The 21,087-nt window shown below is 37.2% G+C and overlaps 1 protein-coding gene across 3 annotated transcripts; it reads right to left on the bottom strand.

The window, feature by feature from the left end:
* Positions 1 to 19,744: 19,744 nt before the first annotated feature.
* On the bottom strand, positions 19,745 to 20,843 carry LOC113302899. Of its 3 annotated transcripts, none has more exons than XM_026551862.1 (3): positions 20,543 to 20,843; positions 20,235 to 20,288; positions 19,745 to 20,156 (listed from the first exon to the last, which is right to left on the bottom strand). In XM_026551862.1, exons 1-3 carry the CDS (start codon positions 20,723 to 20,725, stop codon positions 19,923 to 19,925), a joined length of 471 nt encoding a protein of 156 aa, XP_026407647.1. In that variant the 5' UTR covers positions 20,726 to 20,843; the 3' UTR covers positions 19,745 to 19,922. The 3 variants fall into 3 exon arrangements, with proteins under 3 accessions (XP_026407647.1, XP_026407649.1, XP_026407648.1); XM_026551864.1 differs by having other exon boundaries at positions 19,745 to 20,140; XM_026551863.1 differs by lacking the exon at positions 20,235 to 20,288.
* Positions 20,844 to 21,087: the final 244 nt, after the last annotated feature.

Raw genomic sequence — 21,087 nt, 5'->3', positions numbered from 1 at the left:
ATTGACAAAGGGGAGAATTGGGCCGCCAATGAACATGCTGACACTTCTTTAATCATTTGTAGGAAGATCTAAGCCGTCCAACTAGGCTGGAAAAGTTGGACGGTTGTGATGCGTTTTGAGACTCTTTTTAACGGTTTCAGCTCGTTCGAGCTATTTTTATACAGCGCGATCACCCATGTTTGGGGTTGGCGTTCGAAGCACTTGTCGTCGAGGGACTCGATCGACTAGGGAACTAGTAGGCCCGCCGGTGGTCACTACGGTGATTGCCTAGTTCTGTTAGGAGTAAGCTACGCTTGTTAAATCGTGCGGCCAAGTTGTGTTGCGGTGATCGTTTCTGAGACTGATATTAACAGTCTAGATTTTCTTTAAGAATAAATATACGTTCGATCACGCTAACTTTAAAAAAGTGTGTGGACGCGTTGATCTCTTTGTCAGAGAGAGATGTAGCTTGTATGAGTATTTTTGTGCAGATCTCAATACTGGCACTTCGGGAAATTCATGCTACTCTGCATGAACACTTAATCGTCATGTCATGTAAATGATGAGAATTCGGATGAGAACATAGCACAGAAAATACTAGGCAAATCATGCATTAATTAACAATGTTGGTATAGAATAGAAATCACAGAATATTTGGGATTGTTACTACGCGCACCATTCTGAGTGAATTTCATATACATTGAATTGCTCAATGAGCGAGGAGGTTTTTTGCACTCATCACTTTTCAAATGGCTTTACCCCTTGCAGGGTGACAACGCATTAAATACTGGTTTTACAATTTTAGCCTTGAACTAAAAACCACCATCAACACTTATCATTACACACTTCTTTGAGGGGTTACTACCGCATGAGAGACACTTGATTGATGAGGCTTGCAGTGGAGCACTGGATAATAAAACTATCGAGGAGGCTACTAGTTTGATTGAGAGCATGGCTGCAAATACACAACAATTTTATACTAGAGATTCATCGACAGTTTGAAGAGTTAGTGAGATGGGAGATTCATCACATATTGAGCAACAGATCGTTAATGTGGAAAAGATGGTCCAACGGATAGCTTCTGCAGTTGTTCCTACATATGAAGATGATGCCGAGGTGAATGCTATATTTCCTAATCAAAGGCAAAGTTATGATGCATACTCAAATACTTATAATCCTTGTTGGAAAGATCACCCAAATTTCAGTTACGCGAACAAGCAAGCTGCAGCTCCTAATCCATATGCGAGACAAGGTGGTTTTCAACAACAATTCTAACCACAACAAAAACCTCCAACTGAAGAATCTAAGATTGACATGCTCATCTTCATGTTTCAACAAAGTCAACAGAAATCCGATCAAAATCAGTTAAAAAGTGATAATGCTATTAGAGATTTACAAACTCAGATGGAGCAAATGGCGACAGGTATGAATCAAATGAAAGCACAAGCTTCAAAAAAGTTTCCATCACAACCTTTTGTGAACCCAAGAGAGCACGTTTATGCAGTAACTCTAAGAAGTGGGAGGCAAACTGAAGAACCACAACAACATCAACAACAAGTGGTTAATAACGACATTAAAAAGAAAGTAGAGGAGGAAACCGTCCCAAAGTAAAATCCAACGTCAACCGGCCAACCTAAGGACACGGTTCCCACTTTTACCACACCACATCCTTTCCCTAGTCGTTTTTCCAAATCAAAGAAACAAGCTCAAGACAAGGAGATCATGGATATTTTCAGCAAGATACAAATCAACATCCCATTTATTGAGGCCATCAGAACCGTACCCAGGCATGCTAAGGTTTTAAAGGATTTGTGTACAAGGAAGGATAGGTTGATTTCTAATGAAATTACTCAGATGGGCGATCCTGGGGGTTTTACCGTACCAATTACTATTGGTAACCGACGATTTGAGCGTGTTTTGCTTGATTTGGGAGCATCCATAAGTGTTATGTCAGACGATGTTTATGATTCTTTGAATCTTGGACCTTTAAAAGAGGCAAAGATTACTATTCAATTGGCAAACAAGTCCAATATATATCCTAAGGGAGTCGTGGAGGGCGTGTTAGTTCAAGTGAATCAGTTAATATTTCCGATTGATTTTTACATCGTGGATATGCAAAATGGAGATAATTGTTCATCTACTTCGTTACTTCTTGGGAGACGGTTTATGAAAACAGCAAAGACAAAGATTGATGTGGACAATGGTACACTCACTATGGAATTTGATAAGGAGATCATTCGCTTCAACATATTCGATGCCATACGTTATCCAAGTGATGTACACTCCAATTTCTCTATTCATGTTATTGATTCGTTAGCACAACAAATATTTGATTTGAGCAATGAAGATGAACTTGGAGTTGTATTGCGAAATAGCATTGATTTGGACGTTCATGGACAGACGAATTTGGACGTCGACTTAGTCAAAGAGCTAGTGGAGATATGTGGTGCTTTAACGGCATTACAAGAAGATAGAACGGGTAATATCTCTTATATTTATTTACCCGTAACTAATGAGGTTCCTTTACCTTATATTGTGCAGGCACCTAAACTAGAATTGAATCCTCTTCCCGATCACTTAAAGTATGCCTACTTGGGTGATAAAGAGGAGTTTCCGGTAATTATTGCAAAGAACCTCAATGCCATACAAGAAGAATGTCTACTTGGGGTTCTGAAAGAGCACAAAACGGCCATTGGGTGGACTATTGCTGACATCAAATGCATTAGTCCATCAATATGCATGCATAGAATCCTTATGGAAGATGATATCAAGCTGGTGCGTGATGCTCAGCGTAGGCTTAACCCCCCAATGATGGAGGTCGTGAAGAAAGAGATCCTCAAATTACTAAGTGTGGGGGTAATTTACCCAATTTCTGACAGCAAATGGGTTAGTCCGGTTCAAGTGGTGCCTAAGAAATCGGGTCATTGTTGTTAGAAATCAAGATGATGAACTTGTTCCTACAAGAGTTCAAACATGATGGAGAGTGTGCATAGATTATAGAAAGCTTAATGCCGCAACTAGAAAGGGTCACTTTCCTTTGCCTTTAATTAATCAAATGCTAGAGAGGTTAACGGGACATTCACATTATTGCTTTTTGGACGGTTATTCGGGGTACAATCAGATTGTTATTGCACCGTAGGATCAAGAGAATAGCACTTTTACTTGTCCTTTTGGTACGTTTTCCTATAGACGGATGCCATTTGGTCTTTGCAATGCGCCTGCCACTTTTCAGAGATGTATGGTTAGTATATTTTCTGATTACGTGGAAAACATCATTGAGGTATTTATGGACGAATTTAGTGTTTATGGCGATTCATTTGATATTTTTTAAATAATCTTGAACTTGTGCTTAAAAGATGCATAAACACTAATTTGGTTTTAAACTGGGAGAAATGTCACTTTATGGTAAACCATGTAATTGTACTTAAACACATCGTGTCCTCTCAAGGGCTCGAGGTACACAAGGCGAAAGTATACCTAATAAGGAACTTACAATACCCCACTTCGGTTAGGGAGATTCGTATGTTTCTTAGTCATGCACGTTTCTACAGGAGGTTTATCATAGATTTCTCCAAAATCTCAATGCTGATGTGCAAATTGTTGCAAAAAGAGGTTTCTTTTGACTTCGACAAGGAGTCCAAAGAAGCCTTTAACAAGTTGAAAGAATTGTTGACAACTGCGCTGGTTATCAAGTCACCGGATTGGAGTTTACCATTTGAATTGATGTGTGATGCAAGTGACTACGCGGTTGGAGCTGTTTTGGGTCAAAGAGTGGACAAGTTGTCCCATGTGATTTATTATGCATCTAGGACCCTAAACGATGCTCAAATTAACTATTCTACCACCGAGAAAGAGTTGTTGTCTATAGTGTTTGCATTAGAAAAATTTAGATCATATTTAGTGGGTGCAAAAGTAGTTGTATATTCCGATCATGTAGCACTTAGATACCTACTTAAGAAGAAAGAAGCTAAGCCGAGACTTATACGGTGGATTTTGTTATTGCAAGAATTTGATTATGAAATCAAGGATAAGAGAGGTGTTTACAATATTGTTGCGGATCATCTTAGTAGAATTGTTGTTTCCGAAGAAGAACTTCCCTTACAAGATCATTTTTCCGAGAACAACTTTTCTCAATTGAAGATTCAACATCTTGGTACGCTGATATAGTGAACTATTTGGTTACAAGACAAGTGCCTAGTACAATGTCTAATTTTCAAAAGCTTAAGCTTAAGAAGATAGCCAAGCAGTATGTGTGGGATGAGCCCTACTTGTGGAAATATGGTTCTGATCAAATAATCCGCAGGTGCGCACCTAACTCTGAATTCCAATCCATCCTTACTTTTTGCCATACTTATGCATGTGGTGGTCATTTTTGTTCCAAAAGAACCGCTCTCAAAGTCCTTGAGAGTGGATTTTATTGGCCTACCTTATTTGAGGATGCATATATCTTTTGTAAATCTTATGATAGATGTCAACGAACAGGCAATATAGGTGCTCGAAATCAAATGCCACTCACGCCGATTCTTGCTGTAGAGATTTTTGATGTGTGGGGAATTGATTTTATGGGCCCTTTTGTCAATTCGAATGGAAAATTCTATATACTTCTTGCTGTGGATTATGTTTCAAAATGGGTGGAATCTAAATCCACCCCTACTAATGATTCCCAAGTTGTTTGTGAGTTTGTGAAGGAATATATTTTCTCTAGACATGGTATACCAAGAGTGGTTATCAGTGATGGAGATTCACACTTCAAGAAATCCTTCCATGCTCTTCTCAAGAAGTACAACATAACTCACAAGGTCGGTACGCCGTATCACCCACAAACTAGTGGGCAAGCTGAAATTTCAAATCGTGAGATAAAATCCATCTTGGAGAAAACCGTTAACACAACACGGAAAGATTGAAGTTATAGACTCAATGATGCACTTTGGGCGTATAGAACGGCATACAAAACACCGATTGGTATGTCTCCATACCGTTTGGTTTTTAGCGAAGCTTGTCATCTTACGGATGAACTTGAGCACTAGGCTTATTGGGAGATAAAGATGTGCAACATGGATTATGATAATACAGAAAAACATAGAAAGCTACAACTTAATGAGCTAGAGGAGATACATAATAATGCTTACGAGAGTTCCCGGATTTACAAAGAGAAGACTAAGCTTTTCCATGAAAAGATGATTTCTCGAAAGAATTTTGTTGTGGGGCAAAAAGTTCTTTTATTTTATTCTCGTCTTAAACTATTTCCTGGTAATCTAAGGTCCAGATGGATTGGACCATATGTCGTTACTAATGTTTATCCTCATGGTGCACTTGATATAACTAGTCTCCGAGGATGGGAAAACTTCGAAGGTCAATGGCCATAGATTGAAACCATATTACGAAAGAATTTGGTATGTGGATATGGATGTGCTAGAATTTCGTGATTTACTTCCTCTGGAGGAGTAGTTTGGGGACTGCCAAGTCGGGCCGAGGACGTAAAACTAAGCGTTAAATGGGAGGCAACCCATCGGTTATGTATCTTTATCTTTTGTATTTTATTTTTCTTAACTTTTCATATCATATTATGATTTCCCACCTTGACTTTACTTAGGACGAGTCAATTACATTGAGGACAATGTAAAGTTTAAGTGTGTGTGTGGGGTGGGGGGGTGGGGGGGGTGGGGGGGGGGGGGGGGGGGGGGGGGAGGGTGTTTGGATATTTTGCATATAGAGTTTTCAAAAAAATTCATAAAATAAAAACCTCCAACTTGTAGAGATTTTAGAGTCACTAGCATACTTCTAGGTATGTTTACATGGAGATTCTGACCGACATAACTGAACTTGGAAGTGTTAGGGAACTATGTTGGATTTATTGCTTGTTAGAGTGTTAAATAATGGATTTAATCATGACGGTGATACAAATTAGGAGCAGGGAGAAATGCATTATTAGAGTTGTTGATCAATCATTAGTGGGGACTACCTATTTTCATATCAACTGAGGCACCAGACCAGATTTCTTTGTAGCTGACTAAAGATCTTTCTTTTGAGTGTGTGTCACCGTACCTTAATTCCGGGTAGAATGGTGAGCTACCCAACCTCCCACCAATAGAAGCACTATTTTGATCTCTTGAATGCTAATTTTGTCAATCATGAGGGTGACGTCTATAGATGAAAACCACCTTCTTGTAGTTTGATTTGCAGTTATCACCATTATCTCTCTCTCTCGCCAACAATAGATCCATAGAAACACCATCATCATCAACAAGTGGAGAGACATCAAAATCTACAAGAAAATTCGAAGACGTTTGAGGTTTACGAGCAACAATTCAAGGAAGAGCGAAATTTCATATCCAAGTAAAGCAACATACAATGAGCATATTTTTATATACATGTGGTAGACTTACACATAAGGATAGGAATTCTATATCTAAATATGAAGACTTATTTACAAGAGCGAAGAAAATCAAAAGATGAGAGTTATTGAAGTTTATGATACGAAGACAATACAAGTTGTGAAGAACAAAGTGGTAAAGTACTTCTTTCATGGCCAGGTTAATTTTATTTTCGTTATTATTTTTGTAGTTGCAATCTTTTAATCAAACAAAAAAAAATTGCATTAGGTTGTTATTTGTTCAATAAGGCCATGGGGAAGAAAAATCTGTGAGGAAGTTTCAAGCAACAAGGAAATGGAAAAGAGTTACAAATTGTCAGAGTTTTAACAAGTTCAAGAGTTTATCATCAACAGTTGAAGACCGAAGACGAAGACCGAGAAGATGAAGAAGACGAGCTGAAGACTACGTTTTTATTGGATGCTGTGAGAGTGGTACTATCATAACTGCCGATCGGATGTGAGAGTGGTAAGTACTCTCATCCTCGCTATAATGGTTGATTTCCTTTCTTAGAGATCATCAAAAAAAGTCTTTTATTTCCCACGATTTTGTGGGGTCTCCAGAAATAATTCGGAAGGTTTCCTTCCCACCATTTAACGTGTGTATGATTCTCTCTTTGTTCCTACCTGCACATATGTGAGACCCATAAAAAAGCCATCTTATTGAGTGCAATTATTATAAAATCCTTTTAAGTGAGGCAGAAGTCGATGCGAAATGCTTATTGGTTGCTCTCAAACACGCGTTCTCTCATTATGGTGTGGTTATTTCTCACTCAACATTTAAGAATGAGAATTTGTTCTTTGGTATTTCTAACTTCTTATTACTAGCATGCAGAAACTCTATGTCCTCATAGCTCTTTGGATGCTTGGGACGCTGGAACACTTTGAAGTTGGAGTAGGTTTTGTGGGTATACCTCTCGTAAGCCCTCACGAGACTATAACTCTTCCACTAGGGACACCTAGGGGTTTAAAGGCCTATTGCACATGCTAAGTGCAGCAGTGTCCTCAACGACATGGAGTTGTTGTATTTTAGATAGTTTGCTCGAGGACTAGCAAAAGCCAAGTGTGGGGGAATTTGTTAAGTGCATATTTTTCATATATTTAGTGTCAAATCCATGATAGTAATTGCTTATATTCTTGCAAATTATTGTATATTACATTTCTTTTTCTCTATTTGTGTTTTATTAGGTGAATCATCCAAAAGAAGTGCATTTGCACTTTATTGTGCAATAAAAGAAGCTAGTTACAAATGGAGAAAGGCCAAAGACCAAGTGCAACCCATTCGAACCTAGGAGTCCTTGCTATCACATTGAAGAGGACGAAAATACAAAGCCAACGGCGAAAGAATGGAGTCAATCCAATATCGTATGAAGACGTTACGAGCAAAACAAGAACTTGGAATCTAAAAGGGAAAAATGGTCAATTTCCGGGCAACTATTATTGGCACCTCGTCAAGTGTTAAGGGGAACCCGATCTGTTAAGGGGCAGTCAGGTCTCAAAGGAACTGCTAAACACAGCCACGTATTTTACAAGGGGGGACTCTTGAGTTCAAACTCCAAAACTGAAAATCCCGCGTGCAGTTTTTTCTGCATGGATATCTGTTGCAGTGTTGCTCGAGATGCTAAGATTGGTAGTGATGAGAAGGAGGGTTTGGTGATTGATGGAAGAAGAGTAGATAAGAAGACCTCAAGCTGGCAGTGAACGTTGCTGCCATTGTTGGTGACGAGCTCGATTCCGTAGTCGTTGGTGATGGGTTTAAGTTCTGTCTCAATTATGAAGAAAAGAAGAGGTGACTGATGTTTGCTGCAATCGGTGATGAGCATTGATGATGAAGTGTGAGAAGAACTCGAGATGCAGCTGATAATGGTGATCGTAATGCAAGGTCAGGGACGTGATTGGAGCTGTGACAGTGATGACGCAGTGGTGGTGGTCGGTGGCCGGACATGGTGATAATGGCTGCTGCCATTCAAGGTGCAGTTCGATTAAGAGAAAAAATGTATGTTGTTGCTATAACAAAGAAGAAACAGATCGATAGGAGAGCTCTAGCTGTACAAGGAACAGATAAGCACGTTTGATATGCTATTAGCAAGATATTTGACCGAGAATACAGAATGGAACTGATGCTGTTGCCGTGATTATTGTGGACTTTGTAGGATATTTCCGCGTCCAAGATAAACAAGGAATCATCGATACGCGTTTGTGGAGGTTGGATAATCTTTGGAAGTAGAAACTTGACCGAGAATTCAGAGTTTCAGTGAGAATAGAGTCGGCAAAAACAGTCGCCATGCTAAGCTTTCACCGTCGATTTATGAGATGAATGGTGGAGATTTAAACGCGTTCTACGTCTACCTAGCTACCTTTTTACGACCTCACTCCAGTCACTAGACCTGCCTTCGGCATCCCCCTCCTTGCGGTTAAGGTAACGACTTCGGGCATGACAAGCTCCCATAGTGTGACGGGCGGTGTGTACATCGCTCGGGAACAAATTCACCACCGTATGGCTGACCGGCGATTACTGGAGATTTCGGCTTCATGCAGGCGAGTTGCAGCCTGCAATCCGACTGGGGACGGGTTTTTGGGGTTTTGAATCGGCTAAGAAAAGATTGGTGATTATCAGATTTGAAATCTCAGCTATAAAAGGCTATAAATAGATGCTCGAATCACCATAGAAAATCATCTCCTCACCTTCACTTTCACGTCCAGAAACTGTTCGAACGAAGTACCCAAAGAAAGAACAGAAGCATAAAGAGTTCGTTTATGCAGCAGTAGCTAATGTTTTCCTGCAACAAGGAGACATTGGATGATCTCCTGCAACAGAAGCAGCAGTATATAAAGTTCTTCTACAACTACAGTTTGCTTTCTATAAACTCCATTATGTCTAGATAATTTACTTATTTGATTGAGGATGATTTCCCAGTTCTAAATATGATTTAAATTCTTATAAAAATCTATTTGAGTTCTTCACATGATTTTTCTGTGTTTTTACTATGACTAATATCTATGGTTAATTCTAAAATTATTTAGGTGGCCAACTGAATCGTTTTATCAATTAATCTAATGCTAGTATTGAGTTAGGAGATAAGTAATCGTCAAATAACTCTTACACAAGTAGAAATCATGAGACCTTGCAGAGGGATTCTGTGGAGCGATTGTGAGTAAAAACAACCCTAGAAAGTAGAACTTAATCTAAGAGTCTAACTATTAGGATTAACCTATAATTCACAAAGCCTAAAGCGTTTGATTGGATTACACCTTGAGTGATCTACTACTTGGTGGTTCATTGAATAGAATCTGGTAGTCGAGAACTTCCGTGTCCAGTGATTTAAGGTATTTTGGGGTTAACACTGATCTAGTTGTTATCCTATGGTTGATAATAATCTGTAATGAATTAAAAATAGATGAAAATATTAATTTAATGAGTATTTAGTTACGAAGAAGGATTCCTTGATCATAGTTTCTCTTTATTGTTTAAAACTAAATTTCAATTACATTCTTATTTACTTTGTTTTCAAAACCTAAAAACAAAACCCCCCTTGTGTGACGTTTTCAACAACTAAAACTCCCTGCTATTCGTGGGAACGAATCTTATTTACTGCTATATTAATCGTTAGTAAAGTAGAAGATAACTGAATTAATTTGTGCACCTACGACACGCATCAGCGGCTCCATAAGTTCTCTTATGTTGAGCATTTCCGATCAAATTAGTCATGGGTTTTATTCTGGTTAATTTAATTGAGTATTATGTATTCAAATTCATATTCGTATGTGAAAGTAAGGTCCAAAGAAATCCTTCTTTTCTTGTGAAAGTAAGGTCGCTCTTGTTGTTCTTTCGGGAATGACATTTTATGGGGGAGAGTTCTTAATTGAACTTGTGCTTAATTGCCAAATCTTTGTGGGGGTTGTGGAATATTTTAGGGGTTATCTTGTATCTTTATAAACTCCTTGATGAATGCATTTATCTTCGGCTATATGATGGCATCTAAAAAGTTGATATGTGCTTTCTTTGGTCATGAAATGTCTCTATGGAAATTTCATTAGGATCCCACTAGTTTTCATACATTTGCCAATTTTATTGACAAAAAGTGGGAGAATTAATGTGTAGTTCACACTACAAATAAATATGGTTTTCGGATCATTATGTAATGGGGAATGGTTTCCATGTGAGATGGAGTATTGACTAAGGAGGAGTGATACATATCACCATAGTATTGTTGTCGAAGTTGTGATACAATTGAACTTTGATGATGTGTAATAATACTATGACACTGTGTAACAATGATAGAGAACTCTTGTTTTCTCATTGTTATAGCTACGTATTTTCAACAACGATGATGCTAAACTTACAACTTTTGGAATCATTGGAGTACTTGGAAGTGACGAAGATTTCAAGTAATGTTGAAGAACCGAGGAGATCATGCATGTGTAAGAGAACCTACAAAAGTTTATTTATTTATTGTGTATTCCATATGTATTGATAGTTTTGTCACTAAAATTGAAAATGGGGGAGATTGTTAGAGCAATGCTCGGTCGAACTCGCATGCGTTGCTATCTCAATCATGTTTGTCAATGTTAGTGATGAGAACTATAAGTCTTGATTTCTAGCCTACTATTAGCTAAATCTCGGACTAGGATAGAAAGTGTAGTTGAGCTCTAGACTCCATGGCGATCATCATACAAAGACGAAGAGCTACCCAAGGAACTGGTGGAACTTCATCGGCTAAAAGGTATGTGGAGACTTGAACTTATCTATCACTCAAAAGTCTATCTACTCTATCTCATATCTTGAGACAAAAGTCGTATTGCTATATAGACTATAATTATACACATTTTCTATTTCGATCCGAGTTTATCTCGCTTATCTATTTCTCGAAATATTTGTTGGTAAGCTTTCGCTTTGTCCAAGTTCATATTTACTAGTGACGAAAGTCATATTAGTTTCAATTACTTGAAAATCGCTTTGACGAAAAATAGCTTGTGAACAACAACTATATAACGTCCTCTAAGAATGTTTCAATGATTGAAATGAGAGTTTAGAATATAACCTTGAAAGGATATAAACATTGTGTGATAACTCATACGTGTGTAAGTCCTTATTCCTTGAACCAAAGTATGCGTACTTTGCTGCTCAGGAAAATCGGAACTGAAGTCCGCGTACTAGTACGCGCATTATCGGAAGTTCACATACTGTGAATTTCTGCTGGCGTTTGTGAACTGAAAACAAACTTATTCCGGGTACTTAAGTCCGCGTACCAGTACACGTTCTTAAGTGGGTTAGTTTCTAAAAATTATTATTCGTGAACTTAAACTTATATAAACTAAAGAATGCATACTTACAAACCGCGGCTATAAAGTTCATGAATTGATTCGAGTGAATCAAATCGTTTTTGCTTCAATTGTGTCTTATATACTTCTATGAGATCTAAGCAATTGAACAACTCTCTAACTAGTTCTCTTGAGTCATTTGAACTAGTTATGGTTAAGATTAACATGGTTGATATGAAATTTCTCATATGGCTAACCATTTGTTTAACTACTGTTGAACCAACCATATGTACATGTTTGGGTACGGTTACACAAACCTAAATAAACGTGCATTTCAATTGTGTGTAACAAGCTAAGTTCGATCTAACGGTTGAAAGATATTAGCTTGAATCTAATCAGGTTTTCATCTAACGGTGAATATTGAATGCTTTCTTACTAATCTAACATTGATTGCAAACCCTAATTTGAAAAACTATATAAAGGAGAACTCTAGCAACTGGGAAACCTAATCCCCACACCTCCTGTGTGATACTAGTTGTATTATCTAGAGTCGATTATACTTTAACCTTAGTTTTCTATCGAGACCCCGTAGGTTAATGACTTGAAGACTTCATTGGGATTGTGAAGCCAGACCCAACTATTTTCTCTATATTTGCGTGATCTAATCTTGTTATTTCTATCGTATTTTTGTAAGATTGGCTTGAGATTAATTTCTCCGAGAGACAAGATAGAAAAGTAGTCACAAACACCTTCGTCTCATCGTTTGTGATTCCACAATATCTTGTTTCGCTAGTCGATTAAGATTATTGTGAGGTCATTGATAATTCTAGGTTGTTCTTCGGGAATATAAGTTTGGGTTATCAATTGGTTCTTATTCACCTTGATTTATCAATAGACGGAACAAAAACTCGTAGGTATTTTTGTGGGAGACTGATTTATCTATTACCGTAGACTTTTCTGTGTGATACAGATTTGTTTATTAAAGTCTTCGACTTTGGGTCGTAGCAACTCTTAGTTGTGGGTGAGATCAGCTAAAGGAATCAAGTGCGTAGTATCTTGCTGGTATCAGAGACGTAAGGAGTGCAACTATACCTTGGATAAGTGTGAGATTGATTGGGGTTCAACTACAGTCCAGAACGAAGTTAGTTTGTAGTGGGCTAGTGTCTGTAGCGGCTTAATACAGCGTGTGTTCAATCTGGACTAGGTCCCGGGGTTTTTCTGCATTTGAGGTTTCCTCGTTAACAAAACTTCTGGTGTCTGTGTTATTTCTTTTTCGCATTATATTTTTTTATATAATTGAAATATCACAGTTTGTGCGTTGAATCAATCAATTGGGAAATCCAACGTTTGGTTGTTGATTGAAATTGATTGATCCTTGAACATTGGTCTTTGGTACCGTTCAAGTGATTTCTCTTGTATTTAATTAGACTCGCAAATTTTTATTTGCTTGAGTAAGTATTGAATGAGAAAGTGAGATATAACTCTTTGATATACTTTTAATAGTACATTGAGTCTGACTTTCTAGTTGATTCTCTTAAAAGTATATTGGATTTTTTCCATACAGAGTTCTAAGCGAAATATTGGGTGTGGTTGTTAGACCCCCGCTTTTTCAATTGGTATCAGAGCAGGCAAACACGTTTAAAGACCTTATAAGTCCGTGTTTGTTGTGATCCGACTCTATGGACAGGAATTCTATCTCCATAAACGTACCACCAGTCTTCGATAGCTCAAACAACTTATGGTGGAAAATCGCTATGCGTGCTTTTATTCAAGCTCGTGATTTTCAAACATGGGTACGTGTTGTTAATGGTTGTGAACCTATGATTAATACAGAAAGCGATGTATTTATACCTAAGGATATTGGTAGATATAGTCCGGAAGAAATCCTTGCTGCAAAACAAAAATCTGACGGCTTAAATGCTATCATACATGACATTACACCAGATCTTCAGCACCATGTGACTACGTGCAAAAAGTCCAAAGAAGCCTGGGATATCTTAGAAACCGTATTTGTAGGAAATACCAGTGAAAAAGAAGCTACGCTTCAAAACCTAAATTCTGATTGGGAAAACCTTCGTATGGAAGATGAAGAATCATTTGATGTATTTTAATAACAAAGTGTCGGAAATTTTTAATGCATCTTTTGCATTGGGTAAGACTATTCCTGAAAAGGACATTGTGATGAAAATTCTCAGATCGCTGCCATCTAGATATGATTCTAAGAAGCATGCCATCGTCGAAGGAAATAATCTCGCAACGCTGTCCAGAAATACTCTGGTTGGGAAGTTAAAGATCTCTGATCATGAGCATACGTCCAAGTCTACTAAGGATGTTGCTTTCAAAGCACTAAAGAACACTAAATTACTTGATAAAAGTAAAAGTGTTTGCACCTCTAAATATGACCTTTCTGAGGCTGATTCATCAGATGAAGATCTTGACAAGTCAGTCTCGTTGATCACAAGACAGTTTAGGGATCTTCTTTTGAAGAGAAGTAAACGGTTCTCCAGAGATAAATCCAGGTCACCAGATAAACCCCATAATCGTATTCCTCCTAAAAATAGGGATAATGATGAAACTGATGACGAGGATATGCCTCAATGCTTTAAGTGTAAAGGTTTTGGTCATTTTTCAAATAAGTGTTCAAATAGAAAGAAATACACTGGGAACAAAGGTCTAGATGCAACTCTTGATGAAATGTATGACAACTATGATTCTAATGAAGACGGAAAATCAAGTGTTGCACATCTTTGTGAAAATATCGACTTTGATAATTGTAGTTGTTAGAGCACTGCTCGGTCGAACTTGCATGCGTTTCTATCTCAAGCATGTTTGTCAAATTTAGGTGTCAAAACTATATGTCTTGATTAATTTCTAGACTACTTATAGCTAAGTCTCGGTTTAGGACAGATTAGTGTAGTTGAGCTCCAGACTCCATGGCGATCATCTTACGAAGACGAAAAACTACTCAAGGAACCAGTGGAACTTCATCCGACTAAAAGGTATGTGGAGACTTGAACTTATCTATCACTCAAACGTCTATCTCTCTATCTCCAACTTTTGAGACAAAGTCGTATAAGTATGATAGTTTTCATACATACACATTTGCTATTTCGAGACGAGTTTACTCCCCTATCTTTTTCTTCAAATACGAGTTGGTAAGCTTTCGCTTTAACCACTTTTCATCTTTATCCGTGACGAAAGTCATGATGATGTTTCAATCTTGAAAATAGCTTTGATGACGATAGTTGTGAATAACGACTGTTATAACATTATAAAAGAATGTTTCATCATTGAAATGTAGAGTTGAGATTATGTAACCAACTATGGATATAAGCACATATAGTGTGTTCGCACATTAGTGTATAAATCCATGTGCCGGAAACCAATTGTGTACACTTGTGCATGTGACATTGGTAAAAGAGACAGGTTGGGTAAGCGTGCCCGTACAAGTACTGGCAGAAGTTTTCTAATCGAAAATTTCTGCTGGAGTTTGTAGTTTACAAACCGGAAAACCAGTCTTAGGTACGCGTACTCACGGAAGTTTTCGAACCGAAAATTTCTGCTGGGTTTCCAAACTCAAATCCGGTAGCTAAGGTACACGTACCCGTACGCGTACCCAAACTGGTTATTTCTCAAATCGGAAGTTCATGAACTTAACACAATAAATCAATAAGGAATGAAATCTTTGCAAACTATAGCTATATTGTTCATGAATTGATTCAAGTGAATAAAACCGATTTTGTTTCAATTGTGTCTATGTATAAAGACCTAAGCAATTGAACAACTCTTCAACTAGTTCTTTTGAAGTCATTTGAACTAGTTGTAAAGAATATGAATATGGTTGACATGAAAGTACTCATATGGCTAACCTCAGTTAACTATTTGTGAACCAACCAAGTGTACACGTTTAGGTACGGTTACTCAAACCTAAATGAAATACATTTCATTTGTGTATGACAAGCTAAGTTTCGATCTAACGTTTGAAAGATATTATCTTGGAGAAATCAGGTTTTTCATCTAACGGTGAATATTGAATGCTTTGTTACCAAGGTAACTTAGATTGCAAACCCTGATTTGAAAACTATATAAAGGAGACATCTAACAACTGGAAAAACTAATCCCCACACCTCTTGTGTGATACTAGTTGGTTTTGCTAGAGTCGATTCTCCTTTAACCATAGGTTTCTTCCCGAGACCATGTAGGTTAACGACTGAAAGACTTCATTGGGATTATGAAGTCAGGCGAAACTACTTCTCTTGCAGTTGAGCGATCTGATCTTGCCATTTTCTATCGTATGAGTTCAATTGAATAAGTTACTTGAGATTTATCTCCGATAGGGCAAGATAAAAAGAAATCACAAACATCTTCGTCTCATCGTTTGTGATTCCGCAACATCTTGTTTCGCTACCATACGATTAAGATTGTTGTGAGGTGATTGATATTTCTAGGCTATTCTTCGGGAATATAAGTCCGGATTATCAATTGGTTCCTGTTCACCTTGATTTATCAAAAGACGGAACGAAAACTCTTAGGTCTATATGTGGGAGACATATTTACCTATCATAGACTTTTCTGTGTGATACATATTTGTTTATTAAAGTCTTCGACTTTGGGTCGTAGAAACTTTTGGTTGTAGGTGAGATCAGCTAAGGGAATCAAGTGCGTAGTATCCTGCTGGGATCAGAGACGTAAGGAGCGCAACTGTACCTTGAATCAGTGTGATATTGATTAGGGTTCAACTACAGTCCATACCGAAGTTAGTTTGTAGTAGGATAGTGTCTGTAGCGTCTTAATATAGTGTGGTATTCAATCTGGACTAGGTCCCGGGGTTTTTCTGCATTTGTGGTTTCCTCGTTATCAAAATTCTGGTGTCTGTGTTATTTCTATTATGCATTATATTTTGTTATATAATTGAAATATCACAGGTTGTGCGTTAAGATCAATCAATTAGAATATCCAACCTTTGGTTGTTGATTTCAATTTATTGATACTTGGATATTGGTCTTTGGTACCATCCAAGTTATTATCCTTGTATTTGATAAAGACTCGCAGATTTCCATTTGCTTGAGTTAAGATCAAATCAAGTGAGAGAGATATTAACTCCTCGATATACTTTTCTCTAGATTGGGTCTGAATGTCTAGTTGATTCTCTAGAAAGTATATTGGAGTTAGTCCATACAGATTTCTAACCAAAATATTGGGTGTGGTTGTTAGACCCCCGCTTTTTCAATTGGTATCAAAGCAGGCAACACGTTTTTAAACCTTACAAGTCTGTGTTTGTAGCGATCTGTATCTATGGACAAAGATGTTATCTCTGATAAACGCGTCACCAGAAATAAAGATTTTGTTTCTAATAAGTCTATTAAAGATAAAGATGCTTCAATCTCGGGTATAGACGAACCCAACGTTAAAATGAAACAGACTAACATTGACATGTGTTATCCTGATGAATCTAACTCTGTTATTCAATAGGAAACAACTAGAGAGGGTAAACTGATTCTAAACCTTGTTAGAATTCAAGCTGAAAGATTAAAACAGCTGAAAAAACATGTCAATGTTCTTCTTGGTGTAGCCACAGACTATGGCTCTAGTGAAAAGGCTTGTCTTAAAAAAAAACCTGAAGTTCGATCAGCTCGTATCTTACTTGAGGCTAAACTTAAAAAGGATGCTTTATAAATTGAACATCTTTTAGGTAAACTCTCCATTCAGGGATGTTCAGAAAAGACTGCTATGCCGTCTACTTCTATTCAAACTGAAAGAGCTCCAGTTTCAGAAGTAATTCCTGATTCTCTCCTCACTCAACCTGATGAGCAGGAGATTCACACATCAGTTGAAAGAGAGAAATCTCCAAACGATGATGTTAAGTCTGCAATCTCTAATCACTCCCGTGATCAGAAAATGTGTCTTCTTTGTGATTCAAAGGGGCATATAGTGCAAAAGAGGAAACCCCAAGTTGGAAAAAAAAATCGTGGGTTCAACTTCAACACACCTTAGATTTAATTCTTAAAGGTGTAAATGATATTCGTATGTCTAAACCAATTGGTTTCAGTACACATCCTGTGTTTCCCACAAGGAAAGTCAGTTCAATGAATTCCTCAAATGCACAAAAGCATGGTAGACCTCTTGATCAATATCATTCAAGAAGAACTCATGTTATCTCTCCTGTCAGTAACGGAGATAATGCTAAAACTGGTGTGAATCATGTATCAAGTGAAGAATGCAGATATGAAAAGATGGATGACAATCTAAAATTGATTATTGAAGGATATAAAGAAATCATCAACAAACTGTCAGCTCCATCTAGACGTTCTTCTTCAGGTAAGAATCCTTACTATGTGTCGTATTATGATGATATTAAATTTTATGATAACTTTTCACATCATAACAATATTCTTCCTGGTAACAGAAGAAAAGGGTTTAACCAAAAACGATGTTCATTTGATGAACTAAAAGCTCATACTTGTGCCACTTAATCACAAGGTTGGATGATCTCTTATAAAAATCCTGGTTAAGAGAGATATGTTCAGGTATACTTGTTGTAAATGTGTTTTCAGATTCTCAAGATACTTTCTTATCATCTTTAACAGGAGTATCCTTACAAACATGTTTACATAAGTATTTGTTTTTCTTCAAAAGTTTTACTCTCTTTGCAAGGTCATGTACATACAACCCTTGTGGTTCTTCTGGGTGGAAATTGTACTCGTACTGGTTACCCGTGTAACTGACACGAATCAATTAAGGAAACCCTAATTTTTCCTTCCTATGAAACCTTTAAGTACCCAATCTACCGAGTTACATAAGTCACGTACGAAAACTCTAGCCTTTTTTTTGGGTTGTCAAGGATGTATTTCTCTTCATCTCATTATGGTGATTTTGCTAAAGGATTCCTTGAGAAAGGTTTTGGTTTCGATACAAAAAGGAAGGAAGAAAAGAACTCTTGTAGAAGATGGCACTCCTAATGCCTCATCTTATTGCTTACTCACATCAAGATGTTGAAAATGAGGATATGGTTTCTGCTGAAGTGGTTTATGACTTTCTTAAATACTTTGAGAAAGAAAAACAACAACTCGTTGATACTATGAAGGATATTGATATGGTGAGAATTGAGGTGAAGAAGGTTACTACCGAACTTGGTCTCATAAAGTCACATGTTAAAGAACTTCTCAATGAGGATATCTTCTCCGAAGACGCAGTTGTTAACATGAATCCCAAGCTCGAAGTCCGTGAAGGTGCCGTACGTGAACTCTAATGTAGCTTGTGATCGGTTTCAGTAGATTTTGTCTTATGTTCTTTATTTTTGTCTAAAAAACTTCTTAAGAGAATTTTATTCTTGTTTTTGTTTAAGAAGGATAACTAGGGTTTGGAATACACTAGTACAAATCTTCACATTGGCCACACTTAATCACCGTGTCCATAGGCTTTTGGTCATGGATTTTTTTCACTCCAAAAATGTGGCATCAGGTGCCGTGACAAAGTGGTATCTTTATGGCTACATAAACTTTGAATGGATATAAAATATGATTTACCATGGCCATAACTCTAAAATCGTGTCTATATGGTACTCATTATTTTTTTTGTAGTTAAGCATTTTCACTATCACCATGGCCATAGGATCCTTATAGACACACAATTTAATTTGACCGTGGCTAGAGTTTACCTTAAAGCCACATAGATTTTATTTTAACCCTGGCCTTTGCTATCAATTAGACACGTAAAATTTGTTTTATCGTGGCCAATTCATGACTTACCGCTGCATTAAACTTGTAGCACCATGGCGATAAATTTTCTAAGGACACACAATTTTTTTTAACGTGGCTATTGTATATCTTCACGACACAGGGAACCAGTAAAACCATGGCCATAAATTTCTTATGGACACACAATAAGCTTTGAACGTGGTTAATGTATACCTTAAGGCCACATGGATTCATTTTAACGATGGCAGAGTATAATGTGGCATATTGACAATGTATAGTTTCGGGTGATATTTGGTACAACCATGGCTTAACCCTCCAAATTACGCTACTGATATATATGAATCTACCGAACCGCTATTTCTTCCCCCAAAAAATGTACAATTAGAAGCGAAAATATTCAAAACATCAAAATATTATTTATTTATTTATTTTAATAATAAAGGGTAGTTACATCACTGACCAAAGCCTCTTTAACATAAGGAAATGCGATAACAATGACCATTCATCCAGGACTTGGACACTTGGCATAAAATTGCAAGTATATCGACCATAAAGTTACAAGACCTGTTACCAAACTTACAAGCATAGAATCGAGCAAAACTTGAATAAAATTATCAATCTATTATTACAGGAGTGGTAGTCCACTTAACACTACACTGAGAAACAATGATAGAGTTGATAATAACATCAGTCGCTTCGAAGTAAACTTGGATCAGCTCCTGGTATGCAAGCCAATATGACTTTAGCTTCAGGCTGTTGTGCTTGGGATTTTTTGTCACCCTAGAAGTACCCTGCTGTTGTGCTTGGGATTTTTTGTCACCCGAGAAGTACCCTGCATAATAAGAAGACTTCAACCAATTCCGATAGTAAGATTTCAATCTATATAAAAGATGAGGTGAACATCAAGACAAAGAAATTATATTTACCATGGTACCTAGAGAGCAAAATTGTGAACACATACTAGCCACAACAATGGCAACCTGTCAAAGTGAGGTATTCTGCTATTAAAACATCTCGAATCGACAAACATTACTAGGAAATTATAGTTCTGTTCTCTAATACTACTCTCTCCATTACTTTTTAATAGGCCAGTTTCTATAATAAATAAAGTTAGTAATTGTTTTGTGGTTCCTTACCGAAGCGACGAATAATGTGGATGTTGATTTGAGATACTGGTAACAAATCAAGCCAAATTAATTACAAAGCAAAAGATTAAGGAAAAATAAAATCTTACCCTTGAATGTTTGAAATAAATTTTGAACTGCCCTGCCAGTAACCTCAAAAGACGACAAAGATAACCAGAATTCATTAGTGAACAAGAGATGGTAATGACATCTTCCTCTTTCACATGGATTATTGAAGATACCCTTTGATACAGTTCAGGAGTAATGGGATCATAATCAATTGATCCTTCCATTACTTGGGCAAGCTCCGCATCCTTTAACACCACCAAATCCCAAATCAGCAAAACCAAAAAACAAAATTTCTCTAAAGCACAAGAATTGAACAGAAAATGTACGAAAAATATGATTCCATTTTTTTCGGTAAAATTCCAAAAAGAAAAATAAAGTGGGAATTCAATGAAAAAATTCTCTTTCTTAAACACGGAGAAGAATAAGGCTCTGAAAGAATTGATGCTAAATTTAGACTAGGGCTTGTAAAAAAAGGGGGTTTTAAGAAATACGAACCCCGTATACAGAACCCAAAAGGAACCCATGTTAGGGCTTCTTCTTCTTATGAATCTACACAGAGAAAACAACTATAAAATGTAAATCTATT

The sequence above is a fragment of the Papaver somniferum genome, chromosome 8, assembly GCF_003573695.1.
Source record: "Papaver somniferum cultivar HN1 chromosome 8, ASM357369v1, whole genome shotgun sequence".
Taxonomy (NCBI): Eukaryota; Viridiplantae; Streptophyta; class Magnoliopsida; order Ranunculales; family Papaveraceae; genus Papaver; species Papaver somniferum.
Note: the sequence above shows the minus strand (reverse complement) of the source record. Positions and strands in the feature narration are given on the sequence as shown.